The 25,059-nt window shown below is 35.9% G+C and overlaps 1 protein-coding gene across 1 annotated transcript in view; it reads left to right on the top strand.

The window, feature by feature from the left end:
- Positions 1 to 23,502: 23,502 nt before the first annotated feature.
- LOC128552223 (probable serine/threonine-protein kinase roco6) overlaps positions 23,503 to 25,059 on the top strand; it is a gene marked incomplete at its 5' end in the record, with an annotated part of 34,209 nt that continues 32,652 nt past the window's right edge. The window contains one exon of the mRNA XM_053533251.1: positions 23,503 to 23,727. Coding sequence (XP_053389226.1) covers positions 23,503 to 23,727 — 225 coding nt within the window. The remainder of the gene's footprint in view (positions 23,728 to 25,059) is intronic.

Raw genomic sequence — 25,059 nt, 5'->3', positions numbered from 1 at the left:
CCATCCGACTCTGGAACTCCCTACCAACTCATGTTAAATCTAGCCCCAGTCTCAGTATCTTTAGAGAGAGGCTGGCGGTGGTCAGTATGTAATTCTGTTGCCTCTGTCCCATTTTAACTGTAGCATACTGTCTTTTTTAGCTTTTATTCTTTTAACATTGTAACATATCAGTTCTTTAACAACTGTTTCTCTGACAGCGCCGCCCAGTGATAGTCGGAAATCGACGGTTGGGTGAAAGATGTAGATGTAGATGTAGATGTAGATAAATCCCTAAGCTCCTCTCTCACTAATTATCCGCTTAAAAGTGACACAAATGACAGTAACGCTGTGATCGCGGCGGGGTATTTTTGACCTGAGGCGCTCGGCATGCGCATGTAAACGCGAGATTATGTCTAGTTGCCATTCTGTGTATTGTATTAATACGTTAATTGCAGAGTGGTAAAAGATAATGTTGAATAGAATTGCTATTATGAACTCATTAAAAACTTGCAGTGATTCGCTTGCAATATGGCTGTCTTCATCAAGTGAATAAATTTTATGTCACAATGATTACATGTACACATTCTACGGAATCTGACCTTTTTGTATCAGAGATTGACAAAAAAAATAATAATATAATGATAATTATAATAATAAAGAAAAAAAAAAGAAGTGATAGGATCGAACGCATGTCTCCAGCGTTTTTGTATTGACATAGCAAAGCAGGCGGTGCATACTCATATAAAATGAAGTAAAATACAGATTACAATCTTTGTAATATAACTGATACTTTATAAATTCAAAGTCAGGGTATCTTTTCACCTTTAAAGATGAGCTTATAAGCATGAAGTCACTAATTAGTAACATTTGAAAACATGAAATCCTGGTTAGAGCATCTATAAAAATTTTAAAAATTCATTGCCATTTTTAGAACGATGGAGCGCATCCCTCTATGTTCTTTTGTAGGTATTTAAATACTTCTTCGCCTTTACTGATGTATATTTTATGATTATTTGTACTTTATATTTTTTGAGTTCAAGTTGAATCCCGAATAGTGTAATTTACTGTTTAAGTTTAAAAAACAATTATTGATGTTTTTTATTTCCACTAACCGACAACCGACTTGATACATTGTTTTACATTCTTATTGTATGCGTTTTTCTTTATTGCTGTAACTCTTCTCGCTCTCATTAAATCATTATATTTTGATGAATTAATTTAATACTTGAACAAAATCTTTTATATTGACCTAATTTTATGGTTTAGGATTCCTTGAATTCTTGTACAGGTTGTATTTATTTACAAAATATTCTGCCCACAGCATCCATTGATAAACTTATTATAACCTAATTAGAGATAATCGATTTTCTTATGGTTCAGGTCAAATAGCTTTCACCAACAGACTACCATAATATTTCGTAAGCATAAAATTAGTTAATATGTTGTTGTACTTTTGAAGGATAGTTTGACAAGTTAAATAACATTTCATTTCATTACGATTTCATAAACTAATTGATTGCGTAACTACATTTTAAATTAATAAACTTGCTGAGTACGACAATAGACAAATACACAGACTTAATCCGTTTTGACTTCTGCGAAAACTATCTATAACGGGGATTAATTACACAGTAATGGACATCCTAGAGGTGTGACTTACTTTGTGTCTTTTGAACCTGATGGGCTGAAATAGACAACCGTATAAGCAGGGGAGGGCAATGATATATAGGTTCAGTCTTAGTTATAGTATTGTGCGTAAGTAGTTTAATCGCCGCCATTGATCTTAGCCATTATTTTTCCGGCACCGATTTCGTTAGTTTAACGTAATATTTGTTACCTGTATTACTAAAAAAATACTAGTATAGTAGTTAATACGATGAAAGTGGTAATGTGCAGTCTTCCAGCTACGCAAGCTATCTCGGGTTTTCGAAACGACTCAAAAACCCCCATTTTAAAAACTGTAATGTTGATGTTAACAATATTGCTTTTACACTTACATTTTTTTATGAACTTATTTCACTAAATTTTAATGATTTTCTCTTGTAGTTATTTATTTTTGGGAATGCTGGTGACCAGTAATTTGTCAGTAAAGCGCTTTTTAATCGACATTATCTAAACGGTTAATGGGATAACCGTTAGTGATAACAGCGTATTTCACTCATAATTGAAGTATAAATTTGTCGGAAATGTGAGAATTTGAGTAGTTGTCTATTATTTTACAGAGAAAGTGTGAAAAAATGGCAAGTTTATTGCTTGATTAAAAGTTGCAATTATGTATATGTACATACGTAGAATTTAGTAGCCAGAGATCAGTTATTTTTGCTATTATGTTTATATGTGTTTACTTGGAATTACGGGTATTCAATATTGTCTGAAATCTGTATATAATGTGTAATTTCATATATTTATGGAGGATATTATTATATAAATAATACGGTTAAGAGTAAGTCTCGATTCATAATCAAGTATTACAGGTACAGGTTTTGACCACACAGCTACTGCACATGCAAAATTATATAAGTTCTATCGTGTATTACGGGAATACGGTTAAGGCATATCAAAGGGCGACACATTACATTCAACGCGACGCTCGAAACGTCACACGAAATTGCACGCGACGGACAAAACAATGTACAACGGGCACACGACGTTTTAACATTTGATCTCTCATTGTCGCGCTAGGGTTTGGCAAAAATTGTACGTTTTTAAAAATTGGTGTTGCGACACCACGACAATGAACAAACGACACTCGACATTATATTGGCCAAATGTTAGCGGAATTGTGCATGTCGATGTAATTTTTTTATTTGAGGTCGACCACGCGACAATCAACGCGGCACACGACACGACGAGGACATTCAACGTGACGGTCTGGAACAATGTACAAGAACACACGGAATTTTAACATTTGGAATGTGTGTTGCCTGAAAAACGCGACACCGGCATTAACCGCGACACACGACAAGGTACAACGACACACAACATTAACCTCGACAACGACATTCAATGCGACTCATCGACAACGGGATTCAAGATTGAAGATTCAACGTTTAAAGTGGAATTATATGCTTTTTGTCAAGGTAAAATCAAGCTTAAATAGATGTGTATGTAAAAAGGGTGGAGGAAATTATAGCTTTTACCCAAACATACCAAAATCTTTCTGTTACAGGACAAAAATAATAAATTTCTGAGTTATGACTTTGCTTATTTTGGTGGGACAGTCTTTTTAAAAAAAAACGCCAAACTGAAGCAGGAGTTGCTTCCTTATACTCTGAAATTTCATTTTCAGGAGTAAGGGTGATCATTGCGCAGAAGATTGAAAAATATCTATTATTTTATCTGTCCGATTTCTTTATTTTTAAGCATCATCTTCAAATACTAATGCGGCATTATCATTAATTTAACACATCTAATTGCACAGCAACCGAAAAATTGCTTATATAGAACATCACCCAAAACAACTATGTGCAGTATAAGATGCGCATAATGCACACTGTTAATAGGGCATCGACACTCGAAGGAAATTGTCACATGTCGTGGTAATTTAGGTAGATGTTGTTAATATATTCCTTTTTTATTTTCAAGTATTTTAAGGTATTTTAAATAAAAAGTTACATGCATTTGTAGAAACTACTATGGACCTATTTAAAAAAGTATAGCGCAATTCTCCACCGCAACCTAAGGGTTTCGTTCTGGCTCGAACATGGGTGCCATGGATGTAAAAAAAGAAAAAAATGCGACGAAAATACATCCTTATTTTTCTTACAAAAAAAGGATTTTAAGTGACATCAACTAAAGACTCTAAGCAACAGACTTTTGGTAAAATATCAATTATTTCTATGGAAAAAATAAATCGCTTAGTTCAGTTTTGTCCGTCTGTACGAATCTGCAGACTTGCTATAGGGACTGCATTATGCTAATTGTTTACGAAAAAAAAACAACATTAATTTCATTTTATTGTAAAAAGCGTTTAAAGTAAGGTATCAAAACTTACAATTCTTTTATTAAGTATGTGAAAATATTGTCTAATCGAATATGAAAAATACAATTTTCTTCTCCGACGGACACGCGTCGGGAACTTTGCTGAACTTTGCCATTATTGGTTAAAAATATTAGCCCGTAAAATGAGGAAAAGTGTTATAAAAATTATTTATTTATGGGTAAATAACTGCAAATAAAAAATTGTTTTGATAGAAAGTGACATAATCTGAAAGAATTATGACAAAAAAAAAAGGGACAACATCTGTTCGTCCGTCTGTTATGTAATTATAAGGATTAAGATAAAAGCTATTTTTCCGTGACTATTTCCCACGGAAAAAGTCCCGTGGTTTTTCACTTCCTAAACGTGATCTCACAAAACTTCAAAGTGTCGCCAGTTTACAATAAATATGTAGTTTAATGTCGAACTTTGAAATATTAAAATGTTCAGTTAACAAAGTTCAGGCCTATGGTTTTATTATCCAATAAATTACTCCAATGGGGATCAATTCAGTTTCAGTATTCAAAAATAACAATAATATCTTAAAAAAAAGTTATTTTTTATTTCTGTTTGTTTCTTCGGAATTTGAAAGTTTGTAATTTGACATTATCAAAGTGGCCGAATGGTCAGTATGTAACGGTTACATTTGATAGTAAGGGAGCGGGTGCGGGGGGGGTGTTTTACACTTACATTCTTTATCTGTTCTATTTTGTGCGGGTATTCATGTTTATCACAATGATTCTTTAATTCATCGGATAATGACTTCATTTGCACGGTACATTTTCGAATGAAAATGATCGAGCATGAAAACATAAAAAAAAATAAATAGAATTTTATATAGGCATTTCTTCAGTGTTGTAGTGATAGTCCTTGAGTTGATTCATATCTTACGATTTAGATTTTTTTTATAATACGCTTTCATCTTTTAAAAGGAAATGTCCATTAAAGTTCCAAATATATAGCATAACATATATTCTTACAGATTTTATGTTACTAGATAGTCAGTGAAAGTTTATTTTTTTATTTCACAAAACAGCTCGGCACGTGATATATTTATTCGGTATTATCACTTAAAATAGCACCTCAGTGACATAGAGCTCGACTGTCATTCAAGGCGGAAAAAGTGTATATAACAACTATTTAATGTGTGTGTAAAAATAGGATATTATTTGATAAAAAAATATGAACTTTTAAACGTAAGGAACAAGTTTTTTTTTTGTATGATGTGTGGAAAAAAACTGGAAATGGCTTGTCTTGTTGGACGAAAATAAGAATAAAGAGACTTTGAAGTAAGATATGTATAAATTAACACACATGTCTTTAATCAAGTATACTGTATGATAAACTACTTGAATGAAATTATCTTTATAATGACCAAAACAATTGTAATTATGGAGGATAATTTTATGTAGGTTTTCTTATGGTTGAGTGTTCTTTTGCTCACGTAAAGAGCGCATGCCCCTTAAAATCCAAAAACATCCGCCGTTAGCATAGTTACCAATAGTGTGTAAAATCATCTATACCAAATGTAAGGTTGATGCAAGGACTTCAGTTGTGAACATAAGTGATCGTTCTAGGCCATTTTATAATCTCCGGTTTAATGAAATAAAACGTTATCTCATGGTTGTACATCTCTCAGCGCATGATATCTGTAAACTCAAGGGCCGACATCTTATCTCGAGGAGTCATGACATTTTACCTCGAGCGGAGCATTTTTACTTTCGTTGGCATCTTATGTCTCATTTCGAGATGTGTGAAACATTCTTTTATTATACCTATTTTTTGTCTACAATGATAAAATCTCATTAACCCGAGAACTTAATATTTTGACTATCGAAAAACTTTCAACCTTTAAAACACGTGACTCCCCCCCCACCCACCACCAGCCGGAAAGTGACCGTTAGGTCATGTGACCGCACTGTATTTAGAAGCTCATATAAGGCAATTAACTGCTTCATGGCTATATACCCAATAAAAGAAATTGCTCTTTGTTACATATAAAGTTCAGCTACTTCAGAAACAATTTTGTATTTTTACTGTTTAGATTTCACGCTGAGTAGCCTATTTCCACAAATATCCATACATGTGCTTCGAGGAAAACGGAAATGAAAAAGGGATGTTGTAATATCCTTAGTATTGCAAGTGAAATGCAAGTCAACTGAAAGTCAGGTTCCCTCAATTTCGCCGCATTTCGAAAGAGGTCCGCGAATAGCACTCTACTTTCAAAGTAAACAACTCGAAATCTGCCAATATTGTTGAAAAGTGTACATTTTATGTAAATTCATTTCACAACTGATTTGCCCATTTGGGCCCTGATCTTACGCGACAAATGTGCGAAACGGAAGATCGAGGATCTATTTATCAGGAATCTCTTTTTTCGACTTCTTCACGAAGAAGCACATTATTGGTACGAATAACTGCTATGACAACTCAACGTTTAGCCAAATGATAGCCTTCCCTTGTACACATAATATAGTGTTGACGTCTCTATTTAGGTGTACACAGGCAATAACCGCGCTAAAGATAAAAACTGTTAAATTAGATTAATTAAAAATATTTTAAAACATCTTGTTACAAAAGTTTGTTCGTTATAATAAATCAAAATTTATACAATATGGCAGCGTTATGTGACACTGGTATTGTTCAACCTCGCCCCACCCCCCCCCCCCCCCCCCCAAACAGAATGTCACCACGCGGCATTCGCTCATCGGTTGACATTTGCCCTCGGGTTGACAAAATTCTGTTTCACGCACGCTGCTGTTTGAGATTTATATACAGAAGTGTCGACATCTAATCTCGACAGTATGGAATTATAATTTGAGCGCTAGAATCTTAGTTCATTCGCACTAATCCCTCATGAGGAGCATGACATTTTTATAACGCCAGCACTCGACATGTTAATTCGAACGCACGAAATCACGTCTCGATCACTTTAACACCTTATATCTATGAAATGTATGAATATATGCGTTATAGAAAGGCCTTGCAACGAGGAATAACACTGAATATCTTGATAGACAACCAATGGCGCAAAACTGATTGATATGCAAGAAGTGTAAACTGCACGATTTGAAACGCCTGTGGCCTTTGCACAAATGAGACCTTTAATCTGTCATGAAGTATTCCTTGTGTACAGTGAAGCTGTGGAAACGAAATGAATTTCTTGCAAGGAATCATGGGTTCTAATTCTGTGTTGACATTTTAGTAAATGTTCATTTTGGCGGACTATCCAGCTGAAGATCATGTGTTGTCCTCATTGCACTTTTCAATACGAGAGTGGTGCCTGATATTTGCCATTATCTTTAGTTTCTTGGCATTACTCCTAGTATCACATTATCATTTATTCACATTTCCAAATTGATCTTTAGTATCTACACTCACCCCACAAATTCAATTTCTGTTTCCCTTAAAATTGTTCTTTACTATATTTAAGATTCCTGTATCATTATTAATATAACAATATTATCATTATTATTATTCCTTTCCCACCTTTACCCAATCCTACCAACGCCTAAATGCACGACATTACATCCCGTATCATTTAGTGGAAACTTGACTCTCCCTGTCACAAACATCTCCCTATTTCAAAATAATTTCACCTTTTTCTTGCGTGACCTCTATCAAATACAGCCAACTATAAAGGAGGTGGTGAAAGGTCCTCGTCTTTCATTTGTACAAGGAAGTAAAATTTAGATAATTATACATGTTAAGGACTGGCTTCTTCAGAAAGTATACATGTAATAGAATGTATAACTCCATTGGGCTTCTAAAGCTAATTCCACATTAATTTTATATTTGGAAGATCAAGCCTATACATAATTGATTATAAATACATTTCTTATTTTCAGTAGGCAGTTGTCGACATTTTAATAGTTCATATTACGATATATGTCTGTGTACAATTCTATGCAACATTTTATTCAAAAGTGAACTTCGATGTGGAGATGATTTTGCGGCCAAAACGTTTGCTTACGGTGGGATGCAACTTTTAATTTTCATTCTTGCGAGTTGAACTGTACTTGCGGAATTACGCTAGTGCGAAAGTATAATAGTGCTTTAAAGTAAAGTTAGTGTATGTTTTTGGGCGTATGTTTAATGCAGGATACGTTTGTTTCTCAGTGGAAAAATTCATATAGATGTGGGACCGGCTGCTTTGTGGGAAGAATACATATTTTCTATTCTATAAATTGACGTAAATACAATGTTTGATACTTGTTAAAATAAATATGGTCATTATATGACCTTCACATTCGTTATATAGGCACATTCTAACACGCCCCGATTATTTATTTCCATTACTAAACAAAGAGACTGAAAAACTGTTTATTTATTATTCAAAAAACCATACAATCGTACCGTCAGAATCATTACGCCAAGGGTAACGTATATCGGTGCACTGTTAAAGAAAATACATGGAGCATGCAAAGATTTAGAGAATATCTGAAAAATGTTGACAGAAATCTTTATAACTTTGCTCTAAACTCAAAAGTATAATATCTCTAATTTCTCGCCATTTGTGGCTGCGTTTCTTTATGAAAGCGACGTTGAACGTGTTTTTCATGATGATGGTGATATTAATGATCTGATGATGATGATGATAATAATAATTAATAATGATGATAATTAATTAATAATAATTGTGTCATGCCCTAAAAATACAACTTAAATTCTAATGATTCCAAGCAGAACAGCAGAACGTGTAGGAAGCTAGCTCGATTTGTAACTAGAGGTTTCCTTGCCATTCATAAACAACGATTTAAGAGCTCTATCTCTCCGCATAAATTAGTTCTGAGTTTTAAGTTTTATCTGTCATTTAATAATAATTGCATATAAATACAATAAAATTGCACCGATTGCACTTAAATTTCGTTGCCTGACACGTAAACTTCCGAACAAATGCTAGCCTATCTGCCTATCGAAGGATCCCTGATTAAATGTACAACAGTGACGTAATATATGCGGGGTCCCTGGACGCGACAAGAAGACACTTATAAGCCGGTGGGTGATTTCTACGGTATTGCAAACTAACAATTTACTCATTTAGTAAACATAGCATATGTTGCACTAAATATCGGATACAAATTTTTTCTTTTCGTTATTCAAATTGAATGTATTCACAATCATTTCCAGGAAAAGACTTAAGTAAACATCAATGTTCGGCAATTAATGTAGATAAGATTGACTAGAAAACTTTACAGCGCTAAAACCTTTCTATTCGGATTTTTTTCTTTTCTTGCGCGGCTTTTTATCCATGCCTAAAAAATCCTCGGACGTCAAGATATAACATCAAAGATTAAGATACTGTGATAATAAATTATATCTATTTCATATTAAACCGAATGAAACTTATTTTTTTATATGTAATTCGAGAAATATATGTATTGTCTAAACAGAAAAAATATATGTCATATGATTACCGTTATATGATATTACAATTACATGTTCATCAATTTTTTATTCATTAAAAACAAGGATGTAAAAAAACTACTTCTTGCCATGAAAAATCAATCTGCATTTATCCCAGTAATGGTGTGAAAACAACCTATGTAGCAAGATTTGTGCTTGCTGATTTAAATGTGCCAACACAAGAAATATAAAATCTTCTCTGTATTTCATAATCACTAAAATTTCAAACTTCCTTTAAAATTTTGAGGAAATATAAATTTAATTGCCATGGCAAAAACTTGCCATGGCAAACTTACATGGTATAAAATTTTGCCATGGCAGAAACTTGCAATGGCCAAAAAATTGCCATGGCAGAACCTTGCCATGGCAAATTGCCAGGCCAGTTTTTGCCATGGCAAACGTAAAAAAAAAACTGAGTTATCGATATGAATCAACAAATTTCTTACCAATACATTCGTCTTGGATATAGTTTTTTATATCACTTTTTAGAAAAATGAAAAAAAAATTGCCATGGCAAAATCATGATTTTCTTGCCATGGCAAACATTATTTTGCCATGGCAACACCATTTTGGCCATGGCAATTGACCGATTTGCATTGGCAAAAACCGCTTCTTTGCCATGGCAAATGTAATTTTTGTACTTTATTAACAAAAAACTAGTAATGTATCATATTCAAAACATACTAACTTTAAAAAATAGGTGGGTTAATGTAACAATTAAGGCAAATTTTCAATTTTGTAAAGCGCGTATAAATATGGGCTGGAATTTGCCAATTACCGGCGTGGCAAAATGAAACCGGCGGCTATTTTGTTAAACGCAGGACCCTAGCGCAAAGGTCAAGGTTACTGTTGGATGTCAAAACGTCAATAGTTTGTTTTGTCCTGTCCGATGCATTATTCTTACATCCTTGATTTCAATATTACTTTCAAATGTTTCCAAAATGAAACGACTTGCCATACATAATACCCAGACTCCGGGTTTTGCACCTGTTACGGGCCACTAGAGATAAAAAAGAAAAAAAATTTAATGACCACCTTAATAACCGCTATATGGGTCATCTTCAAACTTGATTTGTAGAATAATTGTAGGGTCCTTTCTCAAATGTGTTCAAAAGAGATAGAGACCACATTTTGCAATAAACTTTCATCAGACTTGCACACAACTTGTATTGGCGTAATATCTCGGTTCCTTTCGAAACCTGGCCAGACTCCACCTTGTGTTCCAGAGTTATGACCCTTAAAGGGCCAAAAATTTACTATTTTTGGCTCGTGAACACGATAGACACCACAGTTTGCATTCAGTTTTAATCAAACTTACACACAAGTTGTATTGGCATAACATCTTGGTTCCTTTTGAAAACTGGCCAGATCTCATCATTGGTTCTAGAGTAACGGTCACTTAAAGGGCAAAAATTTGCTATTTTTGGTTTGTGAACACGATAGAGACCACATTTTGCAATCAGTTTTTATTAGCTCACCTGTCACATAGTGACAAGGTGAGCTTTTGTGATCACCTGTCGTCCGTCGTCAGTCCGTGCGTCTCGTGCGTCCGTCCGTCCGTCCGTCCGTCAACAATTTCTGGTCTGCACGATAGTGGTTTCATTTATGATTTTATTTTAACCAAACTTGCACACAACTTGTATCACCGTAAGATCTCGGTTCCTTTCTTGAACTGGCCAGATCCCATTATGGGTTCCAGAGTTATGGCCCCTGAAAGAGCCAAAATCAGCTGTTTTGACCTTGTCTGCCCAATAGCAGCTTTATTTATGGTTTGATTTTTACCAAACTGGCACACAACTTGTATCACCATAAGATCTTGGTTCCTTTCTTGAACTGGCCAGATTCCAGTATGGGTTCCAGAGTTATGGCCCCTGAAAGGGCCAAAATTAGCTATTTTGACCTTGTCTGCACAATAGTAGCTTCATTTATGATTTTATTTTAACCAAACTTGCACACAACTTGTATCACTATAAGATCTTGGTTCCTTTCTTGAACTGGCTAGATTCCATTATGGGTTCTAGAGTTATGGCCCCTGAAAGGGCCAGAATTAGCTATTTTGACCTTGTCTGCACAATAGCAGCTTCATTTATGATTTGAATTTAATCAAACTTGCACAAAACTTATGTTGCCATAAGATCTCAGTTCCTTTGTTGAACCGATCAGATCCCATAATGGGTTCCAGAGTTATGGCCCCTGAAAGGGCCAAAATTAGCTATTTTGACCTTGTCTGCACAATAGCAACTTCATTTATGATTTGATTTTAACCAAACTTGCACACAAATTGTATCACCACAAGATCTTGGTTCTTTTGTTGAACTGGCCAGATTCCTTTATGGGTTCCAGAGTTATGGCCCCTTAAAGGTCCAAAATTGGCTATTTTGGCTTTTGCAGCCATATAGAGACTTCATTTATGGTTTTATTTTATACAAACTTCCAAAATATCTTCAACAACAATAAATCTTGGATTCCATGACAAATCAGATCCAATCATAGGTTCCAGAGTTATTTTATATCTGATTACCTTCCCTGATTGTTGTCAAAATGGATTTATATCAGTAAGTACTTATAGGACTTATTTGAAATTTCATTATTGTCATTAGTTGGACTGAGCTAATCAGGGTAGATAACTATAGACTGATTTTATGTCAAATTACCTCCCTTTATTTCAAATTAAAATGGGTATATCTCTGTAACTAATGAATATACTGATCAGAAATTTCATCTATGTCAACAGATTTATTTGGCAGATTCTTCTTTTGTTCACTTACAATAATTTTCTTTTTAATTACTTCCCTTTTACGTTACTATAAATAGCTTGTTTTAGTAACTTTTTTATTATTGGCCGTAGGGAAAAACCGAGGCCACTTTTCTGTGGTACAACATGGATGGTACCTCCAATGTTTAGGTGTATTTTGACATATCTGTAACTTGTAAGAATTTTTTTTTCTTTTTGGTTAAATTTCTTTCCTTTGTTGTTCCTGTCCTTTGGACTTAGATATTCTTTCTGAGGACCTTCTTGTCCTCAAGTGCAATGATAACAGGTGAGCGATATAGGGCCATCATGGCCCTCTTGTTAAACTTGCACACAACTTATATTTGAGCAATATTTGGGTGCCTTTTGGAAACAGGCCAGATTCCATCATGGGTTCCAGAGTTATGGCCCCTTAAAGGGCCAAAATATGCTATTTTTGGCTTGTAAACACGATAGAGACCACATTTTTTAATTAAATTACACAAACATGCACAAAACTTGTATTGGCATAATATCTTGGTTCCTTTTGAAAACTGGCCAGATCCCATCATGGGATAAAGAGTTATGGTCCATCAAAGGGCCAAAGTTCGCTATTTTGGCTTTTGCAGGCAAAAAGAGACTTCATTTATGGTTTGATGTGATACAAAGTTGCAAAATATCTTTAACAACAATAAATCTTGTATACTATGATGAATCTGTCAAATCCAATGATAGGTCCCTTGACTTACGGCCCCGGCTTGATCCCTGAAAGAGCCAAAATTTGTTAATATTTACCTTGTGAACACGATAGAAGTGATACTTTATTAGCTCACCTGTCACGTAGTGACAGGATGAGCTTTGTGATAGCTTTTGTCCGCCGTCCGTCCTCCGTCCGTCGACCGTTCACTATTGATTGTGAACACGACAGAGACCACATTTTGCAAACAATTGTAATCAAACTTGCACACAACTTGTACTGTTATATAGTCCCGGTTCCTTTCAAAAACTGGCCAGATGTCATCATGGGTTCCATAGTTATAGGGCCAAACTTTTCTATTTTTAGATTGGTTTTTTATTGTTTGTTTGTTTTGGGTTTAACGCCATTTTTATGCCCCCACTTTGGGGGTGGGGGGGGGGGCGACTGTACATATTCCAGAGTAACTGTGGAAAAATTGCGGACAAATGCAAAACTTCCATGGAAAATAAGTACTTTCCATGGAATAGTCCGGAAAAGTCACCTGTTATATAACATGTCCAGAGTGATTGCAGATGTTTTCCACGGACATCTCTGGAAATTACTCTGGACATCTATCAAAATGTTCATGGAATATTCACCCACACTGCTGAAATGTAGCACTTGGAAAAAGTTCTGGTCATTTAACTCTGGAAAATAACTCTGTCATTTTCTAAGGGATTTTAAACACATACATCAGAAAACAATTAGCATCAGACTGGGAATACCATGTGATCAAGCTCAGCCAATTAGATGAACTGATCTTACAGAAGAATTTTCAAAATGTGTAACTGGAAGTCCATGTTAACAAGTTGTGTAAAAATTAGTGAAACTTTATTATGTAAGGTAATTCAGTTCAAAATTAATATTGAGTTTGTTTACATGATTGACCAGTGAAACAATACATACATTTGTAATTATGCTAATTAACACATGCGTGTATATTTGTACATCAGTCATTATATGGCATAAAACAAGGAATGCTAAAGTATAACCAAAGGCTTCACAAAGATTTTATAAATAATATGCATATATGAAAACAGATATCTTAAGGTACTTTCTTTGAAAGATTTCATCATTATTTAAGTGTAACTAATCTTTGTTCGAAACTATGTATATGCTTAAAAAATATTCTAGTCAGTCACTTTTAACTGGCAAAGATTCATTTTCCTTGTTCATATATATCATACGGTGTTTGAAACTGCAAAAGTGATCACATGCAATAAAATCATATTGCTTGTACTGAAGTGTTATTGCTCACTATACATGTACTGCAAAAAAGTCTATAAATCACATTTATTGCTATTGAATAATACTGTCAGCAGAACTTCCTGGACGACTGCGGAATAACTCCGGAAAATTGTTCACGGACGTCCATGGAATCACTCCGGAAAATTGTCCATGGAAGGTTCTCCGTCAATCTCTGGACATTTTTCCGCAGTATTCCATGTCAAGCTCCGGAAAGTTTGTCCGATAACTCCGGAGTCTGGACTTCCATGGAAATTCAAAGACATTCCATGGAAACTTCTGGAATTTTGACAGCCGGGCATATAGATTTGCCCTTGTCCGGCCGTCCGAGAATGTTGTGTCGCGCCTAGCTCCAAAAGTATTTGACCTAGAGTCACAAAACTTTACAGGAATGTTGGTCAGCATGTGTAGTTGTGCACCTGGGGTTTTGCGTCCGGATTCGTTCAGTCATGTAGGAGTTATGACCCCTGATTTTTGTAAAAATTTGTCCTTTAAGTGTTGTGTCGCGCCTAGCTCCAAAAGTATTTGATGTAGAGTCACAAAACTTTACAGGAATGTTGGTCAGCATGTGTAGTTGTGCACCTGGGGTTTTGCGTCTAGATTCATTCAGTCATGTAGGAGTTATGGCCCCAGACTTAGTAAAAAATTGGTCATTTTAATGTTGTTTCGCGCCTAGCTCCAAAAGTATTTGACCTAGAGTCACCAAAGTTTACAGGAATGTTGGTCAGCATGTGCAGTTGTGCACCTGGGGTTTCGCGTCCGGATTCATTCAGTATTGTAGGAGTTATGGCCCCTGACCTAGGAAAATATTTGTGTCCTTTGTTATGTAGTGGGGGCATCTGTGTCCTATGGACACATTTCTAGTTCAACAGTATTTCAGTCATGTAACGGCGGGCATTAACCTAACCAGTTTTCCTGGATTCTGTGCCAGTAAAAACCTGTTCTCCGCAAGTAACTACCAACTTCCCCACATGAATCAGAGGTGGAGGACTAATGATTTCAGACACAATGTCGTTTATCAAATAGTCAGGGAGAACATACGCCCTGCCCGAGGATTTTTATCAATTTTAATCAAACTTGCACACAACTTGTATTGGCGTAATAACTCGGTTCCTTTCGAAACCTGGCCAGATTCCACCTTTGGTTCCACAGTTACGCCCCTTAAAGGTCTAAAGACTTGCTGTTTTTGGCTTGTGAACACGATAGAGACCACATGTTGCATTCAACTTTGATCAAACTTGCACACAAGTTGTATTGGCATAACACCTCGGTTCATTTCGAAAACTGGCCAGATCCCATCATGGGTTCCAGATTTATGGCCCCTCAAAGGGCCAAGAAATTGCTATTTTTGGCATGTGATAACAAGAAGACCATATTTTGCAATCAGTTCTAATCCAACTTGCACACGAATTGTATCGGCATAATATCTTTGCACCTTTTGAAAACTGGCCAGATTCCATCATAAGTTCTAGAGTTATGCTCACTTAAAGGGCCAAAATTTGCTATTTTTGGATTTTGAACACGATAGAGACGACATTTCGCAATTAACTTTAATCAAACTTGCATAAAACTTGTATTGACACATAGTCTCGGTTCATTTAAAAAACTGGCCAGATCCCATCATGGGTTCCAGAGTTATGGCCCCTTAATGGGCAAAAATTTGCTATTTTTACATTGTGAACACGATAGAGACCACATTTTGCAATAAACTTTAATCAAACTTGTACACAACTTGTATTGGCATAATGTCTCGGTTCCTGTCGAAACCTGGCCAGATTCCACCTTGGGTTCCAGAGTTATACCCCTTAAAGGGCCAAGAATTTGCTATTTTTGGCTTGTGGTAACAAGAAGACCACATTTTGCAATCCATTTTAATCAAACTTGCACACAACTTGTATTGGCATAATACCTCGGTTCATTTCGAAAAGTGGCCAGATCCCATCATGGGTTCCAAAGTTATGTCCCCTCAAAGGGCCAAAATTTGCTATTTTTGGATTGTGATCGCGATAGAGACCACATTTCGCAATTAACTTTAATCAAACTTGCACACAACTTGTATTGGCATAATATCTCTGTTCCGTTCCTAAACTGGCCAGATCCCATCATGGGTTCCAGAGTTATGGCCCCTTAAAGGCCAAAATTTGCTGTTTTTGGATTGTGAACACGATAGAGACCACAGTTTGCAATCAACTTTAATCAAACTTGCACCAAACTTGTATTGACATATAGTCTCGGTTCCTTTCAAAAACTGGCCAGATCTCATCATGGGTTCCAGAGGTATGGCCCCTTAAAGGCCAAAATTTGCTGTTTTGGGATTGTGAACACGATAGAGACCACATTTTGCAATCAACTTTAATCAAACTTTATAGGGCCAAAATTTGCTATTTTTAGATTGTGAACACGATAGAGACCACTTTTTGTGCCCCCCCCCCCCCCCCCCCCCCCCCCCCTCACATGAGTGGTGGTGGCATATAGATTTGGTCTTGTCCGTGCATCCGTCCGTCCGTCCGAAGTTCGTGACGCGCCTAGCTCATAAAGTATTTGATATAAATTGATGAAACCTTGCATGAGTTTTTATCATGAAATGAACTTGTGCACCTCCTATTTTTCATCTGGCACCGCCCCCTATTTTTAGAGTTATGGCCCCTGAAATAGTCAAAAATGCACATTTTCACCTTGTGACACGCCTAGCTCAAACAATATTTGATATAGATTCATGAAACCTTGCATGAGTCTTTTACATGATATGAACTTGCGCACCCCCTATTTTTCGTCTGGCACCGCCCCCTATTTTCAGAGTTATGGCCCCTGAAAAAGTCAAAAATACACATTTTCACCTTGTGACACGCCTAGCTCAAAAAGTATTTGATATAGATTCATGAAACCTTGCATGAGTCTTAATCATGATATGAACTTGCGCACCTCCTATTTTTCATTTGGCTCCGCCCCCTATTTTCTGAGTTATGGCCCTTGAAATAGTCAAAAATGCACATTTTCACCTTGTGACGTGCCTATCTCAAAATGTATTTGATATAAATTGATGAAACCTTGCATGAGTCTTTATCATGATATGAACTTGCGCACCTCCTATTTTTTGTCTGGCTCCGCCCCTTATTTTCAGAGTTAAGGCCCCTGAAATAGTCAAAAATGCACATTTTCACCTTGTGACAAGCCTAGCTCAAAAAGTATTTGATATAAATTCATGAACCCTTGCATGAATCTTAATCATGATATGAACTCGCGCACCTACTATTTTTCATTTTGGTCCACCCCCTAATTTTAGAGTTATGGCCCCTGAAATAGTCAAAAATGCACATTTTCACCTTGTGATGCACCTAGCTCAAAAAGTATTTAATATAAATGGTTGAAAACATGCATAAGTCTTTATCATGATATGATCTTGCACACCTTTTATTTTTTGGCTTGCTCCGCCCCCTATTTTTAAAGTTATGGCCCCTGAAATAGTAAAAATTGCACATTTTCACCTAATTATGTGCCTAGCTAAAAAAGTATTTGATGTAAATTCATGAAACCTTACTTGAGTCTTTATCATGATGTTTCCTTGCACACTTGGCATTCCTGAGAATCTTGGCATTTATTACAGAGTTATGGCCCTTGAAATAGCCAAAATAGTGGATTTTTTTGTTTGTGATGCTCGTAGCTCAAAAAAGTATATGGCCTAGAATAATGAATCTTTTTCATAAAATGCTATACTCCATTAAGACTGTAAACATTTTAATTATTTCCCCTTATTTGTGACAGATGTACCAGTGGGGGACACATCCTGTGTCCTACAGACACATTCTAGTTGCAATAAACTTGGCCAGATTCCACCTTGGGTTCCAGAGTTATGGCCCCTTAAAGGGTCAAAGATTTGCTATTTTTGGCATGTGAACACGATAGAGACCACATTTTGCATTCAACTTTGATCAAGCTTGCACACAACTTGTATTGGCATAATACTTCGGATCATTTCGAAAACTGGCCAGATCCCATCATAGGTTTCAGATTTATGACCCCTCAAAGGTCCAAGAATTTGCTATTTTTGGCATGTGATAACAAGAAGACCACATTTTGCAATCAATTTTAATCAAACTTGCACACAAGTTGTATTGCCATAATATCTTGGTTCGTTTTGAAAACTGGCCAGATTCCACCTTGTGTTCTAGAGTTATGGTCACTTAACTCCCTGAGGCCGATATCATAATATACATGCTGCGGCGAGATAAGAATTACCACCTGACGTAGAAGAACATAATCTGATTTTCTCATAATCACACTCTCAGGCACTCAATTGAAATCAGGCATGGAAATATTATTAACATGGGTGTAAATTAAACTATACTTATAAAATCTTCCAAGTTTAAACAAATATTTATATTTATCCACTTTCGTCTGTAAGTTATATCCAAATAGAATTATAATTTCACTTCGAAACATTCATCATTTTTACATATCTATTGCGTTTAATAAATCTTTGAACATTTCCGATTTTTAGCTCACCTGTCACATAGTGACAAGGTGAGCTTTTGTGATCACCCTTCGTCCGTCGTCCGTCGTCAGTCCGTCCGTGCGTCCGTCCGTCCGTGCATCAACAATTTCTTGTCTGCACGATAGTGGTTTCATTTATGATTTTATTTTAACCAAACTTGCACACAACTTGTGTCACCATAATATCTCGGTTCCTTTCTTGAACTGGCCAGGTCCCATTATGGGTTCCAGAGTTATGGCCCCTGAAAGGGCCAAACTTAGCTATTTTGACCTTGTCTGCACAATAGCAGCTTTATTTATAACTTGATATTTACCAAACTGGCACACAACTTGTATCACCATAAGATCTTGGTTCCTTTCTTGAACTGGCCAGATTCCAATATGGGTTCCAGAGTTATGGCCCCTGAAAGGGCCAGAATTAGCTATTTTGACCTTGTCTGCACAATAGCAGCTTCATTTATGATTTTATTTTAACCAAACTTGCACACAACTTGTATCACCATAAGATCTTGGTTCCTTTCTTGAACTGGCAAAATTCCATTATTGGTTCCAGGGTTATGTCCCCTGAAAGGGCCAGAATTAGCTATTTTGACCTTGTCTGCACAATCGCAGCTTCATTTATGATTTGAATTTAATCAAACTTGCACAAAACTTGTGTCACCATAAGATATCGATTCTTTTTTTAAACCGGCCAGATCCCTTAATGGGTTCCAGAGTAATGGCCCCTGAAAGGGTCAAAATTAGCTATTTTGACCTTGTCTGCACAATAGCAGCTTCATTTATGATTTGATTTTAACCCAACTTGCACACAACTTGTATTACCACAAGATCTTGGTTCCTTTCTTGAACTTGCCAGACTCCGTCATGGGTTCCAGAGTTATGGCCCCTTAAAGGTCCAAAATTGGCTATTTTGGCTTTTGCAGCCATATAGATACTTCTTTTATGGTTTTATTTGATACAAACTTCCAAAATATCTTCAACAACAATAAATCTTGGATTCCATGACAAATCAGATCCAATTGTAGGTTCCAGAGTTATTTTATATCTGATTACCTCCCTTGATTGTAATCAAAATGGATTTATATCAGTAAGTACTTATAGGACTTATTTGAAATTTCATTATTGTCATTAGTTGAACTGAGCCAATCAGGGTAGATAACTATGGACTGATTTTATGTCAAATTACCTCCCTTTATTTCAAATTAAAATGGGTATATCTCCGTAACTAATGAAGATACTGATCTGAAATTTCATTTATGTCAACAGATTTATTTGGCAGATCCTTCTTTTGTTCACTTACAATAAAAAATTTTTTAATTACTTCCCTTTTACGTTACTATAAATAGCTTATTTTTAGTAACTTTTTTATTATTGGCCGTAGGGAAAAACCGAGACCACTTTTCGGTGGTACAACATGGATGGTACCTCCAATTTTTAGGTGTATTTTGACATATCTGTACCTTGTTAGATTTTTTTTTCTTTTTGGTTAAATTTCTTCCCTTTGTTGTTCCTGTCCTTTGGGCTTGGATATTTTTCCTGAGGACCTTCTTGTCCTCAAGTGCAGTGATAACAGGTGAGCGATATAGGGCCATCATGGCCCTCTTGTATTACTTTTTCAAATGTAAACACATTAGATTCCAATAAATAGAAATACATTATTAACACACAGTATTTACATCAGCATTACTCAAAATTAACACCCATTTTTGAGTGAATATCGATGGTTTATTTTGATGTATGATTTATTTCTAAACATGTACACAAACGTTGTGTGACACGCACTGAGACATTTAAGTTGTAATATTTGCACCTATCTTTGAAGAATTATTAAATTTACAAAAAACGTTTATTTACACACATTTTTATGTATGAGACGTTTTTTGCTGTGTTATTTTTATCCATTTGAATTCATTGCGATGTAAGTGTACGGATATTTCAGCTTTCTAAAAGTTAACATTTTCTGACCATTCATTTATCTGATAATGAAATTTCATCGTCGGAATCATCATCCGACGGACTGATACGTCAACATCAGCATGATAATGAATATTTTCTTCAATTTAAGAAAATTCTCGGACAGCCAACATTATTTTAATCTTTAGAAATACAGTATGAACGAAACACAGTGGAGTTCGTCTTTTTTATTTCCTTTTAATACCGAAAATTTACAAATATTTATTTTAACAAGGAAACTAATTATTAGCATAATTAATAATTATAACATCTAAGAAATAATAGCCGGTATGCAAAATAATTTTGCTTTTATCAGGATTATCAAAAATTATATAAATAAAAATAATAAAAAAAGTATGTGACACAATCAGCATGATCTCGGTGCCGCGACTATACTCGTCAATCGCCGTCTTGGGGAGTCCTGATAAAGCGCGTATAGTCGGATATCGACGCTACAGGGGTAGAAAATATAGCGCCTTTAGTCGCATTTCGGCCCCAAGGAGTTAAAGTGCCATAATTTGCTATTTTTGGCTTGTGAACACGATAGAGACCACATTTTGCAATTAACTTTAATCAAACTTGCACACAATTTGTACTGGCATAATATCTCTGTTCCGTTCATAAACTGGCCAGATCCCTTCATGGGTTCCAGAAGTATGGCCCCTTAAAGGCCAAAATTTGCTCTGTGAACACGATAGAGACCACATTTTGCAATAAACTTTAATCAAACTTGCACACAACTTGTATTTGCATAATATCTCGGTTCCTTTCGAAGACTGGCAAGATCCCATCATGGGTTCCAGTGGTATGAACCCTTAAAGTGCCAGACTTTGCAATTGTTGCGTTGTGAACACAATAGAGGCCATATTTTGCAATCAACTTTAATCAAACTTGCACACAACTTGTATTGGCACAAAATCTCACTTCCTGTCGAAACCTGGCCAGATCCCATCATGGGTTCCAGATTTATGGCCCCTTAAAAGGGAAAAGTTTGCTATTATTACTTTTGCAGCCATGTAGAGACTTCATTTATGGTTTGATGTGATACAAACTTGCAAAATATCTTCAGCAACAATAAATCTTGGATTCCATAATAAATATGTCAGATCCAATCATAGGTTCTGGAGTTACGGCCCCTGATTAACCCCTGAAAGAACCAGAAGTTGTTAATTTTTACCTTGTAAACACCATAGAAGTGACATTTCATTTTATACTTGATTTTAACCATACTTGCAAACAACTTAATTCACAATAAGATCACGGTTCCTTTCGAAAAGCTGCTAGATTCTTCTATGGGTTCTAGAGTTACTGCCAAACGAGCAACACTTTTCTATTTTGGCCCTTTCAGTCATAGAGATGTTTTATTTATGCTTTGATTTGATGCAAACTTGTACAGGATGATTATCTTGGTGATCTCTAGGCCTGGATCGAAACTGAGTTTTGTCGGCTCAAAAACTAGGTCATCAGGTCAAATCAAAGGGAAAGCTTTTTAACAACCTAGATGCCACATTTATGAACCTATCTTCATGAAACTTGGTCAGAATGTGTATCTAAATGATTTGTAGGCTGAATTTGAAACTGGGTCATATTGTGTCAAAAATAGGCCACTCGGTCAAATCAAAGGAAAAGCTTGTTAACACTCTTGTTCATTCGATGTGCATGAAACTTGGTCAGAATGTTTGTCTGCATGAAATATCGGATGTATTTTATATCTTGGTCATGTAGGGCCAAAAACTAGCTCAGCAAGTCAAATCAAATAATGAGCTTGTTTACACTCACGTTTTTGGTCCAATCTTAATGAACATTTGTCAGAATATTTGTCTCAATGAAATCACTAGGTATGTTTACACTGTTATTGTGTGTTAGTCAGGTGAGCGACCTAGGGCCATCTTGGCCCTCTTGTATTTGACTTTAACCAAACTTACATAAAGCTTAAGTCACAATATGATCTCAGTTCCTTTCGAAAACCGGCTAGATTCCATTACGAGATCTAGAGTTACTGCCCCTGAAAGGGGCAAAATTGTCTATTTTTGCCCTTTCAGCCATATAGAGTTTTCATTTACGCTTTGATTTGATACAAACTTACAGGAAATGATTATCATAATGATATCTAGACCTGGATCGAAACTGGGTCAGGTGGGGTTAAAAACCAGGTCATCAGGTCAAATCAAAGGAAAGGCTTGTTAACAACCTAGAGGCAACATTTATGACCCTATTTTCATGAAAATCGGTCAGAATGATTATTGTGAACTTGGTCAGAATATTTGTCTGCATGAATTATCGAACGAATCTTTATTTGGTTCATATGGGGTCAAAAACTAGGTCACCAGATCAAATCAAAGAATAAGCTTAATTACACCCTAGGGGGCACATTTTTTTTCTTACTTCATAAATCTTGGTGAGAATATTTGTTATCTTGAAGTCTTGGATGATTTCAAATCTGCGTTACGTGGGGTCAAAAACTAAGTCACTAGGTCAAATCAAAGGAAAAGATTGTATACACTCGAGAGGCCTCTTTCTTTCTCCAATCTTCCCGAAAATTTGTCAGAATGTTTGTTTTTATAACATTTTGGACAAGTTTGAATCTGGGCCATGTAGGGTCAAAAACTAGGTCACTAAGTCAAATTACAGAAAATGCTTGTTTACACTCTAGAGGCCACATTTTTGTCCAATCTTAATGAAAATTGGTCCGAATATTTGTCTACATGAAATGACTTGGTAAACGTGTTTACATTGTTATGGTGTGTTACTCAGGTGAGCGACCTAGGGCTATTTTGGCCCTCTTGTTAAAATTAATTTTTAAAAATGTGGCTCCTATAACAGCAGTTATGACAAATGACACTTCAGGTAGGGGACTTTTATCGCTGGACAATAGTCTTGTTTATTTTGAATAACTATAATTGCTCCTACACCAGGAGACTTCCCGAAAGGTGTGTGCATATACAGTATTAAACCATAACTATTTACACTTCACATGTATAGGAAACCAAACAAACTGGAGACAAGTATTATTGCAGAAGACACAAAGCATTGCTGAAGATGATACCTGTGAGGAGAAAATAGAAACTACCTTGGTTACAGAATCAGAATTACAGCCTCATGGCACCAATGAACATGCGATAAGTACGTTGAAAAATGTTGAACGGAGTGATGCTGCAGTTGTATCTCAGTCCAGTGAAGAGCACAAGGACATAGTTCAGGAAGAAGGTAGGAATATGTTTTAATATGTTTAAATGCGTTGGAATCATATAGTTATCACAATATATGCCATTCTATGTCTCATTATAACCCAGTTGTTTTCATTCCTTTTTCTTTTTGATAAGAGGTCATTTATTAATGAATTTTCAGAATACTAATGGCACCAGAATAGCAGTTGATGGCACAGGCTCCTTCGTCAATAGGATTGCCTCATTATGAGTTAAAAAGTCTGTAGGTTTCTAAGACCGTACTTCTTCTATACAAGCATGTTGTAAAGAAGTGTGTTAAGGAATTGATGGTTTTAAGTACTTGTTTTATTGATACAGTAATGATCCCGAATGTGTGACCTATTCAGTTATGCTCCTCGAAAATTTTATTGTTTGTTTGTTTTGGGTTTAACGCCGTTTTTCAACAGTATTTCAGTTATGTAACGGAGGGCAGTTAACCTAACCAGTGTTCCTGGTTTCTGTACCAGTACAAACCTGTTCTCCACAAGTAACTGCCATTGAACTTCCCCACATGAATTAGAGGTGGAGGACGAATGATTTCAAACACTGTGTCTTTTATCAAATCGTCACGGAGAACATACGGCCCGCGCGAGGAAAATAAGTTCTAATTTTCTTTTAAAGTTATAATCCTGATCAAAATCACCGTAAAAAGAAAGCAAAAAACTTTGTAGATTTATAGAAAACAGTCTAATGAACACATTCGCCCGTTAGTCAGACTTGGATGGCCAAATATTGTTGAAATACGAATGGATGTAAATTCATAAAATATTTAATGATCCTCTGGTCTCTAATTAACCGGCCAGGCTTCGCCGATTCCGTAAGTCAACGAAGACAGTGTTGCGCGACGGAAATTTAAATACGTGGCTGGTTGGCCGTGATAGAATTTTTGTGCAAAGACGGCCGATAAATGTAGAAATTTACAAATATTTTGCTTTTCTCTGCAATTTCTACAAAACAAATACATTTATGTTATCAAATTACGCCTGTTGTAAAGGCAGTTTACCAGAAATGCGACGCGGAAGCGCTAGACATGCTGTTGTTGTGTTTCTAAAAATAGATTTAGCGTGGCTCTTTGTACGGTCCCGTAAGAACAATCTGTATGATAGTCCCCACAGTCAATAACTGACTATGACTGGGAGGCGACCGTTTTGGTTGCGTTTCATTAAGAGTCGTCCTAAGTCTGAAGACAGTCTTAAGACCAAAACTGTGAGAATTTTGTGTTTCAAAGAAAGTCTTAAAAACAGTCCTAACTGTTTAGTCCCAAGTTTATGACCAAAAACAATTCTAAGTCTAGGACTGCTATTGAGCAGATAGTCCTAGGGTTGTTTTAAGG

Source organism: Mercenaria mercenaria, unplaced genomic scaffold (genome assembly GCF_021730395.1).
Source record: "Mercenaria mercenaria strain notata unplaced genomic scaffold, MADL_Memer_1 contig_2174, whole genome shotgun sequence".
Lineage (NCBI taxonomy): Eukaryota > Metazoa > Mollusca > Bivalvia > Venerida > Veneridae > Mercenaria > Mercenaria mercenaria.
The sequence above is the reverse complement of the archived record's forward strand: the minus strand, read 5'-3'. Positions and strand labels throughout refer to the sequence as shown.